Consider the following 25,259-nt stretch of genomic DNA (forward strand, 5'->3'; position numbering starts at 1 on the left):
CTCTTCCTGAAGATGAGGCCTGCTTAGGCTGATGAAGACCCAAGACCTTGAGAGATTCTGGGAGTAAGGCAGCTGGGAGAAGGGAGACAGGAACCCCTCACACTTGCTGCTGTGGAACTGTGCCCCCTGGGATGACCTGCAGCTCCATATCAGAACAACTGTGGGTACCCACACAAGACAGCCCATGTGGCAGCCCACCAGGAGCTCCCCAGAGAGCCTCTGAGGCCCCTCCTCTTGTTAGGTTATTTAAATACTTCATTATTGTTGGCAGAAATGGTGTTTTTAAGTTACACATGCTCCTGTTAAAAAATGGCATTAAACTCACTGGTCATGAAGTTAAGACGTGAGTGGGATCATTTTATTGGTCTGTTCTTGCTACCCCGTCTGAGATGAATAAAGTCTTGCTCATTTCTCCCCAAGAAATTCACCAAGGTTATTTGATAAGTAAAGAGTAGAGGGGATCACGGTAGAAGCGCATACCAGCCAACCAAGTGGGCCAGGAGTGATGAGGGGCTCAAGTCTCCAAATAAGTGTCCAACTTCTACTGAAAATGGCTGTCCAGTAGAAATAAAGATGGATTCTTGGGGAGTTCTTTTTTTTTTAAAGATTTATTTATTTATTATATATAAGTAGACTGTAGCTGTCTTCAGACACACCAGAAGAGGGCATCAAATCTCTTTACAGATGGTTGTGAGCTACCATGTAGTTGCTGGGAATTGAACTCATGACCTCTGGAAAAGCAGTCGGGTGCTCTTAACCACTGAGCCATCTCTCCAGCCCTGGGGAGTTCTTTATAGTAATTAAGTTATTTAAAATCGTATCTGTAAGAAAATTAAAGCTAAATCGAAAATCTTTACTCTTTCTTTTGAAGATTTACTTATTTATATATAAGTACACTGTAGCTGTCTTCAGACACACCAGAAGAGGGTGCCAGATCCCATTACAGATGGTTGTGAGCCACCATGTGGTTGCTGGGAATTGAACTCATGACCTCTGGAAGGGCAGTCAGTGCTCTTAACCCCTGAGCCATCTCTCCAGTTCCTCAAGGCAACTCTAATGAAAACAACTTTAGTTGGGGCTGGCTTACAGGTTCAGAGGTTGAGTCCATCATCATCAATGCAGGAGCATGGCAGCACATGAGCAGACATGGTGCAGGAGGAGCTGACAGTTCAACATCTTCATCTGAAGGCTGGCCTGGCCTCCAGCCTCTGTCTCTGTGTGTCTGGGTGTGTGTTTCTTTCTGTGGGATGAGGATGGGGGTTTAATAGCCCACACCCACAGTGACAGATCTACTCCAACAAGGCCACACCCACTCCAACAAGGCCACACCTACTCTGACAAGGCCACACCTCCAAATACTACCACTCTCTGGGCCAAGCATATTCAAACCACCACAGAGGTCCCACATTCCTGAACTGTGAGTTAAATGAACTTCCATATTTATTTTATTTTATTCCTGGTGACAGGAACTAAAGGGCCTCAAGGATGCCAAGCACATGCTTCACCATTGAGCTACACCCTTCGCCAGTAAACCTTTATTCCTTATAAACTGTCCAGCATGTGTTATTCAGTTATAGCAACAGAAAGTAGATGAAGACAGGTATCATATCAGATGCACTGCTCCCCTGAACAGTAGCACACTGAACACTAATACACGTTGGAGAATTTTCCACATTAGCCAAGGATATTCCCAATTATTTATTTGCTATGTGGCATAGTGGAGAATGAATATGTCACAGTGGGTTCTTCCATCCATCTTTGATTGTTTGCCAGTTTTTAGATCATAAATAATGCTATAGGGATGGTAAGCCTTCTGAATGGACTGAATGATTCTCTAATAATATTGCTTTTTTATTTTTATTTTATATTTTAAAGATGTATTTCTTGACAGCTAGGCAGTGGTGGCTCATACCTTTTTTTTTTTTCTTTTTTCTTTTTTTCGGAGCTGGGGACCAAACCCAGGGCCTTGCGCTTGCTAGGCAAGCGCTCTACCACTGAGCTAAATCCCCAACCCTGGCTCATACCTTTAATACCAGTACTTGGGAGTCAGAGGCAGGGGGATCTTTGAATTCAAGGTCAGCCTGGGCTACAGAGTGAGTTCCAGGACAGCCAGGGTTACACAGAAAAACCTTGTCTCAAAAAAAAAAAAAAGTTGTGTTTATTGAACTGGAAAGATGGCTCGGCAGGCAGAGGCGCTTACTTCCAAGTCTGATGATCTGAGTTCAAGCATAACGGTCCACAGAGTAGAAAGAATCAACTTCTGCAAGCTGTCCTCTGACCTCCACATGTACATATTAAAATCTAAAAATGTAATTAATTAAAAGGAATGTGTGTGTGTGTGTTTCTCTCTGTGGGTGTCTGTGTGTGTGTCTTTGTGCATGTGTGTCCGTGCACATATATGGAGGCTACAACATGGTGTCATGAGTCCTCATCTATCATCCTCTGCCTATTCCTTTGAGGTACTGTCTCTCTCTGAACCTGGGACTCACATTTTCTCAGCTAGTCTGAAAGCCAGTAAGCCCTGGTAATCCTCCTGTCTCTACCTCAGTTGGCGATGGCATCACAGGCATGTGTAGGGTGCCCAGGTACATGGATGCTGAGATCAGAACTCTGATTTTCAGAACTTTCCAGCCCTACTTCTGGTTTTTAACAGAAATTCCTCACCTGCCTCCAGAACAGGACAGCCATGTCAACATACCCCCCACTAAGATGGCCATGGCTCCTCTCTAGGCATTGATATCATACAGTTCTTCTGGGACCATGCCTCTGTGTCAGTAACCTGAGTGTTAGTGAAGTCTCAGTGGCGGTCCCCCACATCCCATGCAGTCTAGCTTTTCTCCCCCATCAGGTTGTTCAGAAAGAAAAAAAAAAGCCAAAAAACAAAAAGAGACACAAAGGTAGCTAACCGGGGACTTCAGCAAGTTTAAGCTTCTTCCAGGAGATGAACTGCTTTCCAGGCTCCTTCCGCTTTCATGGGGCCAAAGGCATTCAAAGTATCATTATGCATCTGCAGGGTTTCCTGAAAGGGAAGGTTGACCAGTAGGGTCCACCAGCTTTGGGGAGACAGCCCATCTCACCCTCCTCTCTCTCTCTCTGGAGCTCGTGTCAGAGTCTCCTCCCATCTGTCCAAGGAAATTCGAGGGAAGTTCTGTGGCTGATAGGGGGAAAGACAAGGATTGTTGTACAAGACTGTCCTGTGAGCCAAACAGCCAGCATCTTCAGGAGTTCTGCTAAGCCTGCTGGAGAATCGTCACAGCTGAACCTACTGACTGTTCACTTTCCTCACAGAAGGAGGCCAAGGAAGGTCATGGGGCCCTCACCTAAGTTTCCAGTCACCCCCTCCCAACTAGTTTAATCCAACTCTTCCATAATTGTGTGGCTCTTGGGGGTAGAAGCTAGAAGATATAGTTGCTTAAGCATGAGAGGTATGGGGCTCCATTTACACAGCCATGGAGAAGCCATCTGTGGCAGTTTGAATATGTTTGGCCCAGGGAGTGGCACTATTTGGAGGTGTAGCCTTCTTGGAGGAAGTGTGTCATTGTGGGCACAGGCTTTAAGACACTTGTAGTCCTAGCAGCCTGAAAGCCAGTCTTCTCTTGTTTACCTTTGGGTGACGATGTAGAACTCTTAGCTCCTCCAGCCCCCTGTCTGTCTAGATACTGCCGTGCTCCCACCCTGATGATAATGGTCTGAACCTCTGAACCTGTAAACCAACCCTAGTTAAGTGTTGTCCTTTGTAAGAGTTGCTGAGGGGTTGGGGATTTAGCTCAGTGGTAGAGCACTTACCTAGCAAGCGCAAGGCCCTGGGTTTGGTCCCCAGCTCCAAAAAAAAAAAAAAAAAAAAAAAAAAAAAAAAAAAAAAAAAAAAAAAGTTGCAAAGTCATGGTCTTTGTTCAGAGCAGTCAAACTCTAACCAAGACACCGTCATTCCTTCAGGATACTAACTTCCCAGTGTAGCTGATTAAATGACCCATGTCCCTGGGGGATCTCTGGGGAAATTGTTCTTCGTTCTTAGGATATTGGTGGGCACTGTGTACATTTCTCCCAGGAAAGCTGTTTTAGCAAGAGGAATCTCTCTCCCTCTCCCACTCCTCACACCACACATATCCTAGCACCGCGCAGTCCCCGGATGCCTCTTGTCCCCCATGCTTCATTGAACCTATTCCCGCCTACCAAGCTGGTGAAGGAAGCAGGATTCTTGTAGTTGCAGATCTTAGAAACCCACCTCGCTGTAACACGTTCATACTTCCGGGAAGAATTTACTGGTTTGCCTAAGGTGGAAGTCAAGAAGTGGCCATTTCAGGCATGGTGAAGTGGCATGGCAGGATGGCCACCACCTCAGTCCTGCTCTCCTGTGGTGTTGCTTTCTGTGTACAAGGCCTTTGAGCAAATGCTCAGAGGTTGTAGAAAATAAGCCAATAGAATTGGGATTAAAATAAAAAGATTCATTTATTTTTACTGTATGTGTATGGGCATTTTGCTTGCATGTACATCTGGCCACCATGTGTGTACAGTATTCATGAAGTCCAGAAGAGGATATTGGGACCCCTGGAATTGCAGTTACAGATGGTTGTTAGCTGCCAAGTGGGTGCTGAGAATCTCTTTCTGGTTCTCTGTAAGAGGGGTCAGTGCTCTTTTAAAAGATTTATTTATTTTATGTATGTGAGTACACTGTAGCTGTCTTGAGACACACCAGAAGAGAACATCAGATTCCATTACAGACGGATGTGAGCCACCATGTGGTTGCTGGGAATTGAACTCAGGACCTCTGGAAGAGCAGGCAATGCACTTCTTAACCACTGAGCCACCTCTCTAGCCCCCAGAGGGTTAGGATTCTTATCAGAATAGCTTTAGACACAACCTCTGAGCCAAACTCTGCCCATGGGGAATGGAATATGTGGTTGGCCAGTCCTACAACATCAGTTTACCCCAGAAACCTAGGAGCCCATTAAACAGTCTAATAAAGTGAGGGGTTACCAGGTAACAGAAACCTGAATCCCCCCTCCCCCAGAAGAAGGCAGGGTGGGTCATCAAACCTTGTTGTTCCTGCCCACAGATTTCAGGGATGACAAGGAGCCAGTCAGATGAGCAGGGAGAGTTGGAGGGGGTCCTGGTGGAGGGATCAGTTCAGAGTCTCCTGCATGCAGAGCTCTGCCCTATTCCTTAAACCACCTAGCCCCTAGCTTCCTTCACACTTACCTCCCTAGGTGGGACCAGGTTGGGCTTCTCTCCTGGAGGCTGAGACTTTCTGAGAAGCCCTCCCTCCTTCCCTCCCTGCCTTTCCTGGCTGCCTAGAGATGGGCTACCAGCCAGCCAAGGCAGATGAGAAAAAGAATATGCAGCCCAGCCTAGTTCCACATAAAAGCTTTCCATGCATCACAAGGAGCCTTTGGTATGTAGAGATACACTGTATCGTATGTAGAGATCCATTGTGTGTATGTAGAGAAACATTTTATTGTATGTAGAGATACATTGTATCACCAACAGAAACAGAACAGAAACAAAAAGGATACATTCATCTCCCATGGACATTGTGGAGCAGCTGGGTGATGGCCAAGAACAGTAGGGGGTGGGGGGTGGCGCTCTCTCCCTCTCCATTCTGCTCCCCCCCCTCCCTGCCTTCTATATCCTATGCCTTGGGGAGAGAGATTCTGAAAACAAGAAGTGAGGAGGTATACACTAAGGTTCCCCAAAACTTCCTGGCCTGGCACAGAGGCAGTGGGGTAGTGAGACTACACAGGGCAGAGTGGCATACAAGAAAGACACCTCATGGGGTTGGGGATTTAGCTCAGTGGTAGAGCGCTTGCCTAGCAAGCGCAAGGCCCTGGGTTCGGTTCCCAGCTCCGAAAAAAAAAAGAAAAAAAAAAAGACACCTCGTGGCTGAATAATAATAATTATTATTATAACAGTATCATACATCCAGGACAAACCCAGCTTCCCCAAGCCAACCATAAAATCCATATGTACAGCAGAGTCTGTGGATGGAGGGAGGGGTTGCCCAGTAGTACACCCAGGTCTTTCTTACACCAACTCTTTAAGGAGGGGCCAGCCCCTCCTTCCTGCCCCCTGCTAAAGCCTAGAACAAGTCAAGGAGGCTGACACTGCCAAAGTCACCTCTTCATGTTCAGTATGCTTATGCCAAGGGACAAGGCCCACCTCCCCTTGATGGCCTACTGTGAGGAATTGGTAGGTAAACCTATGAGAGAACAAGTAGCCACCCCTTCCTGGCCCTTTCTGTGGGCCTGCCCACAGCAGAAAGGGACCAAAGACACTCCTGGTACAGACAGGGCATGCAGCACAGACCCGTGGCATGCTTGGTTTGCCCAGGCACCATGCAGACAGCCTGGATTGTTACACAGGTGTCAGAGGACCGAGTGGATGGTGGAGTCTGAAGGGCCCTCCCTGGGCTGAATAGTTGATTCAGTCTATGGTGGAGCCTCCTGAGAACCTGGTCTTTGGGAAGGAAGCTGCAGAAATTCTGGAAGGACCAGGTCCTCTTTGCGAAGAAGTCCCCTCTGGTCATGGGCCCCGCTGCTCTGCACACGATTCAGCAGCTCCACTAGGCCTAGGGGTAGACACAGAGTCAGGGCCCATATGGCCAAAGCACCTACACCAATGTTTCTCCATTCTGCTGCCTGCTATGACCACAGCCCCCTGACCCCAGACTATCAGTATCTTCCAGTGCCAATGGCCTTTAGCCCCAGCCTTAGCTTAGGCCTCTCTGATCCTACTCACCCTCAATGATCCTCAATCCACTTCCCTCACCCCTCGAACCCCATAACTCCCATTATCCTCACCTTCAATGTCGCAGGTCTGTCGTTTCCCAGTAGAACCACTGGCATCTTCTACCGACAAACTGGAGGACAGTGGAGGAAGGTGACTGTCCTTGGTCTGGGTTCTAGGGAGGCATCCCTGCAAGAAAGTGGGGGTCAGGGACACAACTAGGAGGGGAGAAGAAGAGAGTAGAAAAGGGGCCTGGAGGCTCTCCATTACCTGGCTGCGGCAGGGAGGTATGCTGCTGGCTTCCCTTGTCTTTGCATCTATAATGGACAGCACCACTGTTGGGTTTGGTCTTCCTCTCAGAAGCCCCTCCTCCTGTGCCAGAGGCACACTGGGAAACCAAGTCCCAGGGTATAAACATCACTTACCTGGAAGAGTGTCCAAAACCAGTGTCTGTGAAGCCACTGAGCTCACTAGATTCTCCAAATCCACTAGCTGCTTCTCTCCTGGCTACAGAAAGAGGTTAAGCAGCTTGTGGGCTTGACCACAAAACCTTCCCTGCTGCTCTGACTGTCCCTTGACCCACAGTTACACCACTTACCCTGTGTAGGACCACCTGATCCAGGCTCAGGCCGTGCTTGGCCAAGATAGGCTGCAGCGCCTCCTGCAGACGCTTGGTGGGCTTAGCAGAGATCCGTACCACACGCTCCAGGCCGACCAACTCCAGCCTGCACAGGACCCTACAGCTGCAGGCTGATGGAAACCCAGACCCCCTTTCCCAAAATAAGCCCAGAGGGGACAAAGCTGAACCAGAGCATGAAACAGTTTGGGGGTGGGTGTTTAACCTAGGGGCAGAGCTCTCTGCCCAGAATGAGATCTGAGATTTGGGGACCATTAGACGGAGATTTAGGGTAAGGGCACTCACTGGAAGGTGATCCTGTTTTCCAGTCGCACTTCCTGGTCTGCCAGCACGGTGCAGTCCTGATCCAGGACCAGGGCCTTCTGCAGATGCCAGGCAGGGTCTAAGAATCCCCTCCCTCCACCCCAAACCATCCCCTGAGGACACTATCATTTCTTCCTGTGTGGTACCCTAAAGATCAGAAGGACTAACCCATGAGTAACAGAGGGCTGAAGAGGCAGATGGGGTGGGGACTAGTGACGTTTAAGCCTGATACAACCAAGGCTAAGGGGTCTGAGGAGTGGAAGATTCCCTGGGCACGATGGCATGGTCACAACTTTATCCCCAGCACTTAGGAGGCAGAGACTAATGGAGTTTAAGGCCAGCCTGGACAACATAGTAAGTCCTAGGACAGCCAGGACCACACAGTAAGACCCTACTGGAAAAAGAAAAAAGAAAGAAAGGAGCAGAAGATGCTTGGGAATGCTGGCGGAGGCTTGGGAAAGAATCTGGTTCCGGGAAATAGAGGGATGTGGGCGTACAAATTAATGGGGACTCAGTAAGGATGAAGCTTGGGTCCGGGTTCACTGAGTGTGTGCCCTTCCTTCAGGTATGGGAAACTCACATACCTGACACATTTCCCCTCACCCCTGGCCTTTGTTAGCCCCCTGGGCCTTGTCTCTTGCCTCCTTGATGCCCAGATCTGCCCCACCCCCACCACATACATCCGACCAGAAAGATGAAAAGCATTCAGTATAGTCCCGACACACAGTAGGGATACAGACAAGCCTATTGTCTGTACCAGCACAAAACGTGTAGGGCGAGAGCTTAAAAGGGAGCGTGGAGACTCTCCCAGACAGTGGGCCTGCTCTGTACCACGGGAACAGGTGGAAGGTGGGTGGCAGAGTTATATTTAGCATGCACAGAATCCCATCTGGGCTGTTGGCAGCTGTGCTGCTGGTCTAAGAAAGTGGGCAGAGCGCCTCCCATTGCTGCCCTAATACCTCCACACCCCAGGTCCTTAAGTATACCCTGCAAACACCTCCTTCCCTCCCTCTGGAGTGTCCTCTCCCTACCGTCCCCCCAGACAAACTGCTCTCTGCCTTCCTTAGCTGCTGCTTCTCTCCAAGTCCTCTGACCAGACACACCACCTTCCCCGGAAGGGACTCTCTGGAGGTTTTCACTCGCCTCTCGCCTGGCTTGCCTGCAGCCTGGACTAGCAGAACACAGCCTCCGAGCCAGTTCACTTCATATACATTGGCTGCCTCTTGGGGCTTGAATGACTTCCTGTCACTTCCCCTGGAGCAGCGTTGCTCCCCCTGGAACCCGCTGACATGGTGGCACCCTCTTATAGGGTGGCTTGAAAACGTTTCCCTAGACCTTGAAGCTTAATGCTCATTTGTGCTCATGGAAGCGTTCGGGGATTAGGCTCAGAGATACTTCTGGTCGCAGAGGCGAGGAAATTGCCCATTCGTAACCTTAGGGCTGGGTCTGTGGGGATGTCAGTGTGAACTGTGGGGGGTGGAGGACCCTCTCCCTAGTTTTACCTCCTGGAAGCCGTCAGAGTAGGGTGGTGGGGGAAGCTGGGAGCCGAGATGATGGGGTGGGTTTGTGTGCGAGTGAGATTTTTGTGGGATATGGGCACGTGTCTGAGAATGAATGAGGAATTAATACTGGGACCCATGCAGACTTGGACACAGGAGTAGGAATAAGGTACACGAACAAGGTAGGAAGGTGTTAGTAATAGAGAGTGCATTTAGAATGGGGGGTGGGGCAGAGGATTAGGAAAAGAACTATGTCATGATCAGAAAGGAAGCAAGAGTTGGGGCTCGCACCTGTTCTTTGCCCACCAGGTAGACCTTAATGTCAGGTAGAGAGAGGCCTCTCTTCTCACAGATGCCTGCCAGCATGTCACGGATGGTGAGGCCAGGTCGAGCCAGGGCCAAGGAGGCCGTGCCATCAGGTAGATACACGCAGCAGTACTTCCCGGGCCGGCTTTCGCTCTCACCCTCTCCACTTCCAAGGCTCTTTCGGTGGCTCTGGTTGTGAGCGAGAACAGAATATACACGTGAAGGCATGCTGGGACACTCGCGTGTACACTTGGAAACAGGCGAAGACGTGTCTTGCTCCAGAAACACGTGTCCACTCAAATATCCACTCAGCCAAGGCATGGTGGCACATGACTTTAATCCTAGTACTTGGAAGCAAAGGCAGGCAGATCTCTGAGTTCAAAACATGCCTGGCTTACAGAGTGAGTTCCAGGACAGCGAGGGCTACCCAGATAAACCCTATCTCAAAAAACAAAAACAAGGGGTTGGGGATTTAGCTCAGTGGTAGAGCGCTTGCCTAGCAAGTGCAAGGCCCTGGGTTCGGTCCCCAGCTTCGAAAAACAAACAAACAAACAAAAAAACAAAAAATAAAATAAAACAAAAAGCAACAGCAAGAAGCAAAAGAAACAACAAACAAATCAAACCCCCCCCCAAAAAAAAACAACACGCTCAAAAAACCCCAAAAACATTTGGACACTTAGAGACAGCTCCCTAACTAGCCACACACACACAGGTTGCGCCGAGGCCCCCACGCATGCGCACATCTCCTAGCTGAGGATATGCCTCCATAGTATGTACAGAGAGCACTGTGTCTGGCACAGAGAGAAAGGGAGGATCAGGCGATGGCTCTGTGGCACAAGCGAGGAGTGGAAGCGTAGTTGTCCACTGTGAATGCTGGGAACTCATGAAGAGAACTAGCAGTGGTCCTAACCAGACGGCACCTTCTCTCAAAGGCCACTCACCTCGGATTTGCTGCTCACAAAGGCAAGGAAGCCCAGGTCCAGACTCGCGGAAGAATTCAGGGATCCCTGAGACTCTCGTCGCAGGGCCGAATTCACAGCTCCACCCGGCATCTCTAAGGGAAAGTCAGCAATGAAGAGGCTTGCTTTCTCTCACCATCGCTCTGACAGGGCCCTCCCTTTTGATGGGCCCTGTTTGAAGCCATCCCTTGAGGACTTAAAGCGTGTAGGTCCCTGGGTATGTTTCTGTGTAGCCTCCTGGAGAAGCTAGGCATTCTCAAGAACCTACGTTTGGGGGTTTGGGTTTTGCCTTATTGCAGACTGGGTCAGGTAGGAAGAAAGGGGCGTTCCCAACATTCCTGGCCACACCGTTCTAGGACCAGGTTCTGATCTCACCTCTACGAAAGGACTTGCGGAGAGGGCGGCCCTCAGCAAGCGGCAGCTGCCCCAACTCTTCCACACCGAGCGGCAGTGACTTTCCAGGCTTCAGCTTTGGCTTCTGGGGATACAGGGAAGACTCTGGTGCGGAGCAGCGCCCCAGTCCCACAAACGTATCTAGGTCTGGGGAAGACCCTTCATGGGACTGTTCACAGCCCTCGCCCCGCCTCTTGCCACCCCTGTCCGCACCTTCCTCGCAGTGTCCGGGCTCCCGAGGTGTGAGGATCCAGGTTCCCGCAGGGGGCGTCCCTCGGCCTCGGCCAGCAGGCACTCTTGGTACAGCGGGGATTTGACGAAGCGCGCGTAGCTGTCGAACTTCATCAAATTGAAGATCTGCTCGGCCAGCGGGCGTGAGTGGCGATTGGCACCAGGAGAGGACAGTGGAGGGCTGGACGTTCTGCCTGTACCTCTCCTAGCCAGTCCAAGTAGGGAAGCCCCAAATCCTGCCTTCCCAAAGCCGATCATTTTCCTGGAGTCTGAGACCCGCCCCTACTCTTGACCCTGCCCCAACCCATCCTTCACTGCTTTTGCCCCTTCCCCTCAGACTCAGACTCTGCCCCTGAATCTGGTCCTTTTGAGTGGTCCATTGGTGTCCCTTCTCTGCCTGTCCTTGCCTCCTGGCCCCCTCACCTGAAGCTGCTGTGCTCGGAACATATCGGGCCTGGGCTGGGCCAGCACCTCCTCACTAAGCCAGGCCTGTCGGTCGATGTTCACTGGGCTCAGTGCCTGGCTGGACAGGAACTCATGGTAGATGTTGTGGGCCTCCTGAGCTAGCTGGAGGATGAGGGACCCAAAGAGGTTAGGGGGGCATGCCCCCGGCCCTAGCCCCCACCCGTCCGTCCCATTTTTCTCTCCACCTGTTTGGTGTCGCTGGCTGGGATCTGTTGGAAACGCTCGCAGGCTTGCCAGAAAGTTACATTCTCGGCGCTGAATTCCTTCTTCAGGAACTCCTGGCGTGAGGAGAAGGGGAAGGAAGGCCTTCAGACACAGGCTGATTCAGGGACATGTTCTAAGACTGGGACAGACACGGAGGCCAAAAGACCAGACAGACAGACAGATGGTGCTGGGATACCGGAAGAAAAGAAACAGATGAGGACAAGAAGGGAGAGTTCCCAGCTTGGTGATGAGGGAAAGAGTGCCAAAGACAGGGACCACAGAAGCAGCACTCTGGCCAACCTGAAGCCTTGTCTATGTCCTCTCCAGCACCCCCTTCCTGCAGTGGCACCTGCCCTCCCCCATTGCATCCCACCCCAGGGCTTACAGTGAAGTAAGCCAGACCCCGTGGGTCTTGCAGCAGCCGCTCAAAGGACTGGGCCCAGCTGGCCACAGGCTGCTCATCAGTGGAGAAGGGGCTGCTGGGGCCACTGGGGAGGCTGTGGATGCTGAGGGAGCTGCCTCTGCCCTCACCCTGGGCCTGGGAACCTGATGTGCTGGTCAGTTCTGCAGAGAGATGAACAAGTTAGGGTGAGCCCTTCTCCTTCCTCAGCCTGTGGCCCAGTCCCCCTTGCAGGCAGGCATCTACTCTGCAGGTCTGATTACCTCAGAGATCAACAAGTGGCTGGGAGTGTCGTCGTCCCCCCCCCCCCCGGCCCCCGACTTCCACCTCCCTGTACCTCCCTCTCTCTTTGCCTCCCTCCCCCTCCCCGCTTCTTCCCTCCTTCCCAGATCCACACATCTGTTACTACTCACCTCCATCAGAGACAGCCAGGACCTAGGAGAGACCCAAAGTAGATCAGAGTAGAGCCCCACAAAGCCCTGTGAGATGTTTTAAGGAGCCACACCAGGCAGACCCTCAGAGAGCTGGGACTGTGTTCTCTCCCTAGAGAGTAAAGCTGACTGGCTCCAGATAGTCATCACTGCCTAGGGACCAACCGCTGTGTGCTGGGACTTACTCAGGGTGCTTTCTAGCGGCCCCTGGTTCCCTTCTCTCTCTCTCTCAGCCCCTGCTGGGTGAGCCCAGGTGTGCTTGGGCTTCAACGGTTCTTCTTCCAGTGGTACTGTCTGTAAGGATTTGGACCCAGCAGCCCACTTGCGACATCCATCTTGTGTTTGAGGGAGGAGAGATGTTTCCGTAGCGAGTGATCTCATCCCACCCTCCCGTGGGCACGGCATGGGACACTGGCTTTATGGCACAGAGCAGAGTCCCTCAGACTTTAGTGGAGTGGCCAGGAGGGGTCCACCCTGACATTCAGATTTAGTAGATCCAGGATGGGGCTTGAAGATCTCCATTTCTCACAGGCTTCTGGGTAATTCTGGTGCTGGTCCAAGGAGCCACGATGGGAGCACTGTCATTCACACCAACTCCGTTCATTCTCTCCTACGATGCATTCTAACCCCGGCTTCTCTAGGAATCTGAGTCAAACGGAACTTCCCACCATCACCTTGAAGGGGTTCTTGCAATGGTTTCTCTTGGTTCCCTTCCTGCCTCTCCAGAAGTCTCCTGGCTCCTCTGTAGACCCCTACCCATGCAGGGTGGGCCATCCCCTCTTCTGGTTCTGTTCTGGGCCACACTCAGCCAGCTCCTGGCCCATACCTGTCTCCCTATGTTCAAACTCAGCCAGTCTCCAATGGGCACTCCTCCATCCCCACCGTGAAGGTTCTGAAATAGTTTTGAACCCTATCTTTTTTCTATCACGTAGACTCCTGCACCTCTGACTTCCTTTACCTCCTATATTCCACTAGGCCCTGTCATAGAAACCCCTGGTGTGCCCCTTTTCTCATCCTACTGGAAGCAAGCGTGGGAAACCTTCCCCCCCATTGCTCTCCACTCTCCACTCCTACCCTCAGAGCACCTGGTCATGTGGAAGGCAGGACTGGCTTGCAGGTATTGTAGAGTATGATTTGGCCTCCGGGGAAAAATGTTTAAAGGGGCCTCATATGTTTAAAAATTAAGAGGGTCCACAGGGTCCATTTCCTTCTCCCGAGCATCTTCTCAGAGTAGCATCCAAGGGACTCTGGGGCCAGTCTGATACATCTATGTTCTTTGGAAGCAGTGGGAAGCAATCGATGCCCAGACTGCTTGGATTCAAACTTTGCTCTCTGCGACCTTGGGAAGAGTACTCAGGAGTGTTTTTACCTTAGTCCATGCTCTCTAAAAGTTGAGCAAACAGTGACCCCGAAAAGGACTGCTTCATTCGAGTGAGTTAAACACACAGAGGGAGCTTGACAACATTTCGTGGGGTCTAGTCAATATTCTAGAACATTACAGACACCGTTGCTGCATCGATACCCATGGTCCCATGCTGCCAGGTGTTTGGGTTTGTTACCGAGCTGGAGGGCAAAGGGCACAATCGTCTGAACTCTCGAGATGAAGGTTCAAATCCTAGCTCTGCATTTTTTTTTTTTTTTGTTTTTGTTTTACAACCTTGCATGGGGGTTGAGCAAGAGAGAAAGTTTGCAATTACCTGAGCTGGGTGTGGAACCGGCTCCCCAACTCTTCCCTCCCACCTCCCCACACTGTGTCTCACACTCCTCCGGATGCCTCTCATCGTTAGAGCCATGTCTCCTTCCAAGGTCTTCACCTCTCTCAGCTAAGGGAAGCACATCCTGATTCCTAGGGTGGGAGATCCTTCACCACGCCTGAGGTCCCTAGGCAGCCTGCTATTTTCTTCCCCAACACCTGCCTGCACCCCACTGCTGTCTTCCTCCCCCAGCTGCTACAGACCTGCAGCTGTGGAGCTTCAGAGCGGTCCTCCCCCCTCTCTGGTGCAGGTCCCCCTCTCTGTGCACTGCCTTAGCCTCTCCAAGGATCCTCACTAGGGTTTGGTTTGGCTCTCAGGGGTTTTATTTCTATGTCCTCTTTAATTAACTATGTCCTGGAGTGGGGCTGGCTTTAGGTGGTTTTCTCCAAGCCTTTCCCTCCCCACTGTTCCACCCTGGACTCAATTCCTTGCCTGCCTCAGTAGGATTACTGTTGCCAAGTTACAGCTACACCCTACCTGTACCTGACTAATGAGCCCCTCCAACAGCATTTGCCTCCTCCTCGCTTCCACCCTACACTTTATCAAACTTCTATTTTCCCCCACACCCCTGCTTCCTGTTTTGCTGTTTCCTTTGCCCGAGTACCTGCTTCTATACCCCTGGCACTGCTCCTGGATCCCTACCTATCATCAGCTGTCCCCAAATGCTGGTCTTCACATCCCCCTTACGTCTACTCATGCCTGGACCTCTCGTGCCTGCAGCCTGGTAGCTCCTGGAGGGCAGGTCTTGTTGGGAAGGAGTCTATCTGAAATCCCTGCCCCAGGGGTGCCCTCTTTGACCCTATGCTTAAACAGTCTTTCTTGACTAAGCTGGCTGGCCCAGGTGCCAGGCTCTCAGATCAAGCTTCTTTTGTTGAAAATGCAACTGGGACAGAACTGGAAGAGGGACAGGAATATTGAGCTGACAGGAGCGGGAGAATGAAGCCCAATTCCTGCCCTGTCATTTGAGAATCTGAAATAACTGGCATTACTTGATCCCATTTCCCCCAGTGGAGCGCTAGGTGCAGATTCCCAGCCTCTGGGGGCTGCTGGAAGTGGTGGGGGACAACCGTAGTCAGAGCACAGCTGCAGCTGTGACTTACACAGGCTACGAGGCATGGAGAAGTTGGGTTCAGCAGTGACCCCAATTCTTACCTCTGCTGGATGAGCCCTGTTGAGTGAATGGAGGAAAAGAGGAAGAAAGGACTAGGAAGGGTGTGGTGGCGGGTGACACTCCCAACCCTTAGCGGGGCTCTGGCTTTAATTTGTCATGCTTGGTTCTTAGGAAGTGGCTCTAAAGGAGCTTCTGGTACCTGAGGACGCTGGGGGTGGGGGGACCTCAAGTTTCCTGATGCAGCTGTTGTTATAAGCAACCCGTAGCCTTACGCCACACTCAACACCTCTGCCCCCTGCAGCAGATCTTATTGTCCGTGTTTTACAGGCAAGGGACCTGAGGCCCAGACCAGTTATACAGTTGAGAGGGGACAGAGGTAATAGTCCGTGCCAAGCTTGCCTGTCAGTGATGGAATCTGAAGACTTCACCAGGTTTCCCCGTGTTGCTTCCAGATACATATTTGAAACAGGGTCTCCCTCTGTACCCCTGGCTGGCCTGGCACCCCCTCTGTAGCCCTGGTTGGCCTGGCATCCCCTTTGTACCCCTGGTTGGCTTAGCACTCTCTATGTAGCCCTGGCTGGCCTGGTACCCCCTTTGTAGCCCTGGTTGGCTTAGCACTCTCTATGTAGCCCTGGCTGGCCTGGTACCCCCTTTGTAGCCCTGGTTGGCTTAGCACTCTCTATGTAGCCCTGGCTGGCCTTTAGTCTCCAAAGGATCCACCTGCTTCTGCCTTCAGAGCTTTGGGATTACAGGCGTAAGTCACTGCACCCAGCCTGACCACCTCTCTTATAGATAAGAGAGCTTGGAGGTCCAGGGCTTGTAGCCCTTGGGCACAGATGAGTGAGGTCTCCATTGGTAAGGTCTAGGGACTCCTCTTGAGCTGTGTCCCTAGAGGATTCAGACGAGAGCAATCAACTCTAGATAGATACCCCAGGCTTTCACTGTCCTTTATCACAACTCTTCCTCAAATCAGACCTTTATTCCAGCACTCTCACCCGTGTCTCTGTTGCCTTTTCAGAGCTGATCACATGACCTGAGGTCTCATCTCACTCTATGGATGTGCATACAACCCTAGGTGCCTGATCCCCTCTCCTTGAGCCAGCTCCATAGAGCTTTCTCCAAGACATGGCCTTTCTATAACATACCCCTGACCTGCCATCCCTGACCCTGAGTAGCACACCAGGAACTCAGAGGCACATGGGCTTCTCTTAGGTCTCTTTGCCAGAGTATGTAGGGGGACCAACTCTGCGTTTCCAGAAAGAGCTATGATTCTTTTCTTCCAATTAGGAAGTTAAACTCACAGACTCCCTTGGGGCATAGCCCTCCACCATCCCTGTGCGTTTTCCTGTGTGCAAATATCCCTCGGGGCCGTTCCCTCTCTAGCTTGCATGTGCTTTAAGGACCGTCTTCTACCGAGTTGGATGTTAGTGGAGAAGATAGTTTCCCTTGCCAGATTCTTCTCCGGCTTTCTCCACCTCTCACCTATGGCTCCTCCCAAAACCAGAAGTGTTTTCCAGTGCTCTTCACTCATGTCTCTCATGCCTGGCTAAATGGTGCTAACTGGGGACTGGGACCTGGGTCTTCCGTGCTCAGGGTAGGACTACCCAGAGAAGCCCCTGAGGGACTGTTTGAATGACTGTGCAAACCAAGTGGCAGCTGGTACCGAGTGACGATTTCTCTGGGAGGGGGTTAGGAGCCTCTCTAAGTGACAGCTGATTGCCAGAAGGATGAGGCTCATGATTGACACTGCCTCGGCAAGGAACGGTGGGGGATGGGGAGGAGCCAGAGCCGGACAGTGCTGGGGGACTCAAGGGGTGTGTGTGTGCAAATGGCGACCCTTCTGCTCAACAGCATATCGACAGTATATCCCCTGAGCCTCCCCCGTTTGATAACAGCTGGACACTTCACCCACAGGCCCCTCTCCATTCACATCTACACCAAAGTCATCAGTGCCTGTCTTCTCATCCCTGCCCCAGCCAAGTATGGCCTCACAAAGCCGCCCACTGTCCAGTAAGTAGACATCTGTGAATCATGAGGTCTCAAGGGCCATACAGAGGACTCAGAACTTATCCAAACAAACATATGTGACAATCACTGAGAGGATCTGGGGCAGCTGTGGGCTTGGCAGGATCCAGCCTGTACTGTCCTCTTTACTCTGAATGACTTTTGGATAGAGAAGCCATGGGCTGACACAGGAGGGACAGGCTGGGTCTGTCTCCAGCCCTCTCAGCTGGCGGGTAGTTCTGGGTTCTGTCCCAGAAGCATCAATCCAGCTATTCTTTTGTGGAGGGCCTGGGCTATTTCTCCTTGGGCCCATGGCCAAGTCACCTAGAGAGGAGCAAGCTAAGTGCCATGCCCACCCAGGGTGGGTGCAAGGGAGGTGGGCTCTCCACGGACTTTCTGAGTTGGGTTGGTGGTAGAGGAAGTAGGGTGGGGGCTGAGCTAACTTTTGGAATCGGTCTCCCTTCCACCCAAACAGCATGGTGCTGGCAGTCAGGGGCTTCTGAGCGAGATATGAGAACTAATCTTAGGAACTGTAAAGCAGAGGCAAGAACTGTTTGGTGAGGTAGAAGATTCTTAAAGAGGGGACGGAAAGACAGGGGCTATTGGGATGACCCTTCTGTGGCCTTTGCAAAGCTTCAAAGGTCTCATATTCATTTTGCCACTCAGCAAACAGGACATTGATCCATTTCTATTTCATTTTAAAGATGACAAAACAGGATAGGATCTTTCTTGGGAAAAGACAACAGAGCTAGAATTGGGTCCCAGGTCACTTTGGATCCACTGGCTTTGTCCCATGGTTCTAGGCTGGAGCCTTAGAATAGGGGCTACCAGGACAGTGTTTGGTCTCCCTGGAGTTTTTTAGTGACCCTGGTAGGTGAGCCAGGTCCCTGAGGAGAAAAGGGAGGCTCAACACAGCCTGCCCCATTTGGTGAATGAATGAAGAGACAGAAACTCCAGGACAGCTCTAGTCAGGAGTTAAACAGCCTAGAGAGGGTGTAAGGGGATAGGGCTGCAAGCAGGGCATCCTAGCCTAAGTTGCACATCCCTCCCCCTTCCTGGAAGCTAGGAATAGAACGGACAAAGCTGATATTCCCATCCTGCCCTTACCGACCCATCCTAGGCTGCCAAAGAGCATTAGTTCAGACAGGCCGCCTCTGGAGCAGGTTGATGTAGTGACCCAGCAAGGGCTGCTCTTCAAACCCTATCTTGGGCACTTAGAGCATGAGGTGAAGAGAGGAGGGCTGAGGGCCAGAGATATAGGATTTGAGAAGTTGTAGGAGTGACCAGAGAGCAACAGGACCACTGGATCTCCGTGCTATCAGCTCCAGTGATCCCAGCAACAGATGAGGGGAGCAGGAGTTCAACCTGCATGTGGAACCAGAGACCTATGCCCGCTGTGCTCTGGGCTATTCCCCGGGGTTGCACCAGACTCCTAGTGGGGCATTGGAAGGGTCCTGGGGTGACAGCACCAGGTCTGACTGCCAGCAGCTGTCTGTACCCAACTTCTCCAGCCTTCTGGTAGCCCCTGTGGCTCCTCGGCAACCTGCCGGGTGTGCCTCCTGGACTCCACCCTGGGTGTGCCCACCCCTTCCTTGTGGCTCTGGCTTGGAGCCCACACTCACCATGCGCCCGTTGGGGACACCCAAGTGCTTGGGCTTCCCTGGCATGCCTCCGTTGCTCACAGGTCCCCTCCACGGGGGGCCACCCACCACAAGGATTGTGGAAACACCGACCAGCACTCTCAGGGTGGCGGGCAAGCAGTGGAGAGAGCTCGCTCTGCTCCTCCGGGCCCTTACATCCTGAAACACCAGCTCACTACCTCTTTTCTCTGCCACAGGAAGTGTCTCTATAGAAACCAAACCACAGAAAGAAGCAAGGTCTAAGAGAGCGAATGCCTCTTCCTACTCTCTCTCTCTCTCTCTCTCTCTCTCTCTCACACACACACACACACACACACACACACACACACACACACACGTTCACGCACACACACAGATGCCGCCAACGCACCCTCGGTTGCACCCCATGCGAGCACCAACTCACAGCAGGAGCCTCCTTGTGCCCAGCGAGGAGCCTGGAGTCTGGCTCAGTCTGAAGGCTCCAAGGATGTGTCAGCACACAGAAGTGCATGCTCAGACGACTAGGCACTTGTGGCACAGGTCGTCTGGTGGGGGTTTCCATGGACACGGGACATGTGCACTGGGTCCTAGGCATTCGAGTACGTGCTTCATTCAGTACTCGTTTACCTACTACGTCCCAGGCATGTGCATGCTTAGCACCCCTGGCTCAGACCCTTTGCACGGGGAGAGACTGCTATCCACAGGCTGTCATCTGATGGCCAGGTGAGCTAAGAGGTGAACGCATTGCATGTGTGACCGTGCACGTGGGCACGCTGTGTCATGGACACACCTGAATCTTCAGACATATACATGGGAAGCTGTATGTGGTACCACATGTATATAATGCTAGCACTTGGGAGGCAGAGGCAGGGAAAACATAGTTTGAGGTCAGACTTAGTTCCATGAGATCTAATCTGTACCTGTATCTGTATCTGTATCTGTATCTATATCTATATATAAATAAGGTAGATAGTGCATAGTGCCTTGGATGGGTGCATATGACAGGCATACCTATGTGTAGGCCTATGTGTAGTCACACCCAGGGACCAGGCATGCACACATGCACTGAAGGGTAGGAGAGTGGATTGGGCACATCCAAACCAAAGAGGTTCATTAAGCCATACTCATGGGGCTGGAGAGATGGCTCAGTGGTTAAGAGCACCGACTGCTCTTCCAGAGGTCCTGAGTTCAATTCCCAGCAACCACATGGTGGCTCACAATCATCTGTAATGGGATCTGATGCCCTCTTCTGCTGTGTCTGAAGACAGCTACAGTGTACTCATATACAAAATAAATAAATCTTTTTTTTAAAAAAAAAAGCCATACTCATGTAGAAAGCCCACCTTCCTGCAGAACTGTCTTAGCTCAGACTCTATAAGAAAAATACCGTGTCCAAGAGGCAGGTGGAGCTCTCAATTCAAGGCCAGCCTCATCTACAAAGCCAGCCAGGACTACATAATGATACCCTGTCAACAAACAAAGAAATGAAAACACACTGGTCTAGAGGGATGGCTCAGGGGTTAAGAATACTAGCTACTCTTCGGGAGGACCCAGGTTCCATTCCCAGCAGCCACACGGTGCCTCACAACTGCTCGTGACTTCAGCTCCAGAGGACCCAGATGTCCTTTTCTGACCTCTGAGGGTACCAGGCATGCAGGTGATACACAGACACACAGGCAGGCAAAAACGGTCACACACATAAGAATATTTTTTTTAATTATTAGGAAAAAATGCCATGGATCAGGTGGCTGGGACAACCATCGATCTATTCTCATCGTTCCAGCAGTGGTGTGTCCAAGCTCAAAAGTAGCACACTTGTGGTCTGACAAGTTCTGGCTCGCCGATGGCCATCTTTTTGCTGTGCCCATCTGTGTCAGGAAGCAAAGAGAAAGGAAGCATACCCTGTCCTGTCTTGTCTTATAAAGGACACTCGTCCCATCCTATCCGGTCCATCTCCTGCATGATGTCCTTTCCGTCCAAAGGCTCCACCACCACCATTTCCAAATATTAATAAAACAAGTAGTTAGCCTTTCGATATACGTAAAAGGAAGCAGTCTTTGAAACAGTTTGTTTCCCCAATTAGCTTGCCGTGTGTGGGCACACGGTCACGCTGTGGCACAGAGGCCAGAGGACAGCTTTCAGGACTTGGCTCTCTGCTCTCACCACGTGGGTCCCAGGGGTAAAACGCAGGCTTGGTAGTGAATAGCACACCTCCCGCTTAGGTTTCCCATTGCCCTCACCCCAGCTTCTGATTTCATTTAGTTTTGTTTTTTGAAGTTATTATTATTGTCATTGTTGTCATTATCGTTGTGCGCATATCTGTGTAGGGGTATGTGAATGCTTGTGCCAGCGTGTGAGGAAGCCACAAGCCTCTGATACACTCGAGTTGAAGTTACAGGCCAATGTGAGCCATGGGTACAAAACTGGCCTCAGGTCCTATACAAGAGCAGTACCTGCTCTTAGCCACTGCACCATCACCAGCCCTAAGGTTCCACTCTGTTGCCTAGATGAGCCCTGAACTTCTGAGTTCAAAGAATTCTTCTGCCTCAGGATGTGTTCCCTGGCTGGATACAGTAGATGGTGAGACCCCAGAGGATCGTGAAGCCACAAGAAGAGAGAAGCAGGGTCTATGCACTGGAGCCTCAAACGCCAGCTTTGGATGATTCTGAGAGCCCTGAGAAGTGAACTTGGTGCCAGTGCACACATTAGAGTCTGTTTGTTACAGCAGTGATCACAGCTCTGCTTTATCCACCTCTTTCTGGAGACCTTGCTCCTGGACCCCCATGGCAGAAAACGAAAGTATGGTGGTACACACCTGTAATCACAGCAATAGAGGGTGCAGGAGTTCAAGGTCATCCTCTGTGATATAGCTAACTTGAGGCCAGTGAGGCTACAAGCGACCTTGTCTCCAACAAACAAGAGCGTCTGGAGCAGCTCATGCCAGCACTCAGGAGGCTCAGGCAGCAGGGTTGTCAGGATTGCCAATCTGGGCTGCTAAAGTGCTCATGAGACTAGAAAGGAGGCTTGGGCTTATGTAGGGATGTGCAATGTGCTAGGTTTGATGCCTGTGATGGTTTGCATATGCTTGGCTCAGGGAGTGGCATTATTAGGAGGTGTGGCCTTGTTGGAGTAGGTGTGTATCACTGTGGGCACTAGACCCTGATCCTAGCTGTCTGGAAGTCAGTATTCTGCTAGCAGCCTTCAGATGAAGGCTCTCAGCTCAGCCTGCCCCATGCCCGCCTGGATGCTGCCATGCTCCCACTTGATGATAATGGACGAAACCTCTGACCTGTAACCCAGCCCCAACTAAATGTTGTCCTTATAAGAGTTGCCTTGGTCATGGTATCTGTTCGCAGCAGTAAAACCCTAATGAAGACAGTGCCCAGCCCTAGAATAAATGAGTGAATAGCTTGCCTGTGAGGGAGCTAATGTGACCTGACTGCAGTCTGCCCACCTGCTGTGCCCCGGAACCAGGCTGCATTGCATGGGGTGCTTTATAGTTTACAAGGCCCTCTCCTAACAGGACTTCATTTGGTCCTTAGGACTGTTATATGAATGCTACTTAATCGCTCCCGTTTGACGGATCAGAGGACAGCACTCTGTCTGTCTGGCTGTGGGGCATCCCATTTGGTTATGTGGACAGAAAGCAGACAGAGGTGAGTGATGTCACATAGCTTGCTCTGTCCTTTTCCTTCAGTCCAGGACGCCAGCACATGGGATAAGGCTTCTCTATTCGCTTGCCCTTCATAGACACACCCAGAGATGTGTGTCAAAGGTCATTGTAAGTCCAGCCAAGCTGACAGTGAAGAGCCGACCATTATGGCACCTGTCCACCGAGCCTCCCACTGCCACAACTTGGCTTGTTGGACTGAGACAGTCTCAAGTAGCCCTCGCTCAGGGGGTCTCAAGATTCTTATGGATCTGAGGGTGAGTGTGGATTCCTGATCTTCCTGCCTCCACTTCCCAAATGTTGGGATTACAGGAGTGTGCTACCACGTCCAGATACCACGAACTCCGTATCTGCTCCAAACCACTGTGTTCCTTTCTAAGTCCATGCCTCTAACTCCACTTCCTCTGCTGAGAGATACTTCTCAGACAAATCCAGGATGAACCACTCTTCATTCTTTGTGACCCAGGGAGAGGTTCTAGAACAAATGCTCTTTCAACACTCAATTACTTCCAAGGTGCACTTTTCTACATTCCTGGGACTCAGCTGTGACCGCCCCTGGCAAACTCAGCCTCAAGCGAAGTTCAGTGCAATGCCCAGAGCCTAGTTTGCATGGGTGTAGGGAAGTCTCTGAAGCGGGTGCTCAGAGGGCCTTTGTTGTATATGTATGTTCTTTTTCTATGTATGTATGTGCACACATACACACAATATATGTTTATAAACATAACCCTCATATCAGCAGGATCTACAGCTGTGCATTCAACTAATTATAGATGGGAGATATTAGGAAATAATGTTCTTTGTCTTAGTGTTACTATTGCTACGAGGAAACACCATGACCAGAAGCAACTTTGAGAGGATTGGGTTTATTTGGCTTACACTTCCATATCACTGTTCATCACTAAAGGTAGTCAGGACAGGAACTCAAACAGGGCAGGAACTTGGACTGAGACAGTCTCAAGTAGCCCTCACTCAGGGGGTCTCAAGATTCTTATGAATCCAAGGGTGAGTGTGGATTCCTGATCCTCCTGCCTCCGCTTCCCAAATGTTGGGATTACAGGAGTGTGCTCCTGGAGGCAGGAGCTGACGCAGAGACTATGGAAGAGTGCTTTGTACTGGTTTTTAAAAGAACCCAGGATCACCAGCCCAGTGCTGGTACCACCCACCATAGGCTGGCCCTTCCTGAATCAATCACTAATTAAGAAAATGCTCTATAACCAGATCTTATGGAGGTATTTTCTCAACTCAAAGGTTCCCTTCTTTCAAAAGATTCTAGCCTGTGTCACGTTGACATAAAACTAGCAAGCATACTTCTCACTGAACACAAAGTTTTCTTGTCATTCTCTGTCAACATCACCATTACATACAATTTGTTAAGTATTACATGTAATCTAGAGATAATTTAAAGTATATTGGAAGCTATGCATAGTGGCACATGCCTTTAATTCCAGTACTTAGAAAGGAGAGGCAGCCTTTGTGAACTCTGTGTGAGTTCCAGGCCAGCCTGGTGCAGGAAGTACTCCTAATCTTTGGGCCATCTCTGCAGCCCCGAAATCAGGATTTCTTTTTTTTTTTTTAAAGATTTATTTATTATATATAAGTACACTGTAGCTGTCTTCAGACACCCCAGAAAAGGGCATCAGGTCTCATTACAGATGGTTGTGAGCCACCATGTGGTTGCTGGGATTTAAACTCAGGACCTCTGGAAGAGCAGTCAGTGCTCTTAATCACTGAGCCATCTCTCCAGCCCCAAAGTCAGGATTTTTAATGTAAATTAAAGTACTTAAAAAAAAAGTATTGTCGGGGTTGGGGATTTAGCTCAGTGGTAGAGCGCTTGCCTAGCAAGCTCAAGGCCCTGGGTTCGGTCCTCAGCTCCCCAAAAAAAAAAAAAAAAAAAAAAAAGTATTGGCAGCTAAACGTTTTACTAAGTAGATTAACCGATACAATGGAACAGTATTTTGTGTGTGTGTGTGTGTGTGTGTGTGTGTGTGTGTGTGTGTGTGTGTGTGTGTATGTATGTGTGTGTATGTGTGTGTGTGCGAGATGGCCCAGCGGTTAAGAGCACTGACTGCTCTTCCCAAGGTCCTGAGTTCAATTCCCAGCAACCACATGGTGGCTCACAACCATCTATAACGGGATCTGATGCCCTCTTCTGGTGAGTCTGAAGATAGCTACAATGTATTCATACATGAAATAAATAGATAAAACTTTAGAACGGCATCTGGTTAGAGACCAAAAATGTTAAACCAGCAGTCCTGGACCTTCCACTGGCACTTTGTGTGTCCACAGGAACTGACACTTTTTGGAGCCAGATGACTTCCGGCTTTCAACTGAGGTGCCAGGTCAGGATCCGGTCTGCTCCTCCTGCTTCAATCTGACTAATTAGGGGTAGCAGAGGCTCTCAAATAACTGGCCTCTTTAAATCTCCAGAAGAGCGGTACTAGCTAGAGGTGGCCTAAAGGATTTGCCCCACCCACCGAGTCCAAGGTGGCGCTGGTTTTGGCCTCTAGGCTTTCTATTTCACTCCAGTACTGCTTTTCCCACTATCCCGAA

The 25,259-nt window shown here is 50.7% G+C and overlaps 1 protein-coding gene across 3 annotated transcripts; it reads right to left on the bottom strand.

The window, feature by feature from the left end:
* Positions 1–5,429: 5,429 nt before the first annotated feature.
* On the bottom strand, positions 5,430–19,216 carry Rgs14 (regulator of G-protein signaling 14). Of its 3 annotated transcripts, none has more exons than XM_087589655.1 (15): positions 19,043–19,216; positions 12,534–12,555; positions 12,252–12,284; positions 11,702–11,794; positions 11,475–11,618; positions 11,034–11,177; positions 10,803–10,905; positions 10,410–10,522; positions 9,454–9,657; positions 7,646–7,722; positions 7,322–7,448; positions 7,149–7,230; positions 6,994–7,040; positions 6,798–6,912; positions 5,430–6,565 (listed from the first exon to the last, which is right to left on the bottom strand). In XM_087589655.1, exons 5-15 carry the CDS (start codon positions 11,496–11,498, stop codon positions 6,426–6,428), a joined length of 1,176 nt encoding a protein of 391 aa, XP_087445781.1. In that variant the 5' UTR covers positions 11,499–11,618; positions 11,702–11,794; positions 12,252–12,284; positions 12,534–12,555; positions 19,043–19,216; the 3' UTR covers positions 5,430–6,425.
* Positions 19,217–25,259: the final 6,043 nt, after the last annotated feature.

Source organism: Rattus norvegicus, chromosome 17 (assembly GCF_021556685.1).
Source record: "Rattus norvegicus strain SHRSP/BbbUtx chromosome 17, alternate assembly SHRSP_T2T, whole genome shotgun sequence".
Taxonomy (NCBI): Eukaryota; Metazoa; Chordata; class Mammalia; order Rodentia; family Muridae; genus Rattus; species Rattus norvegicus.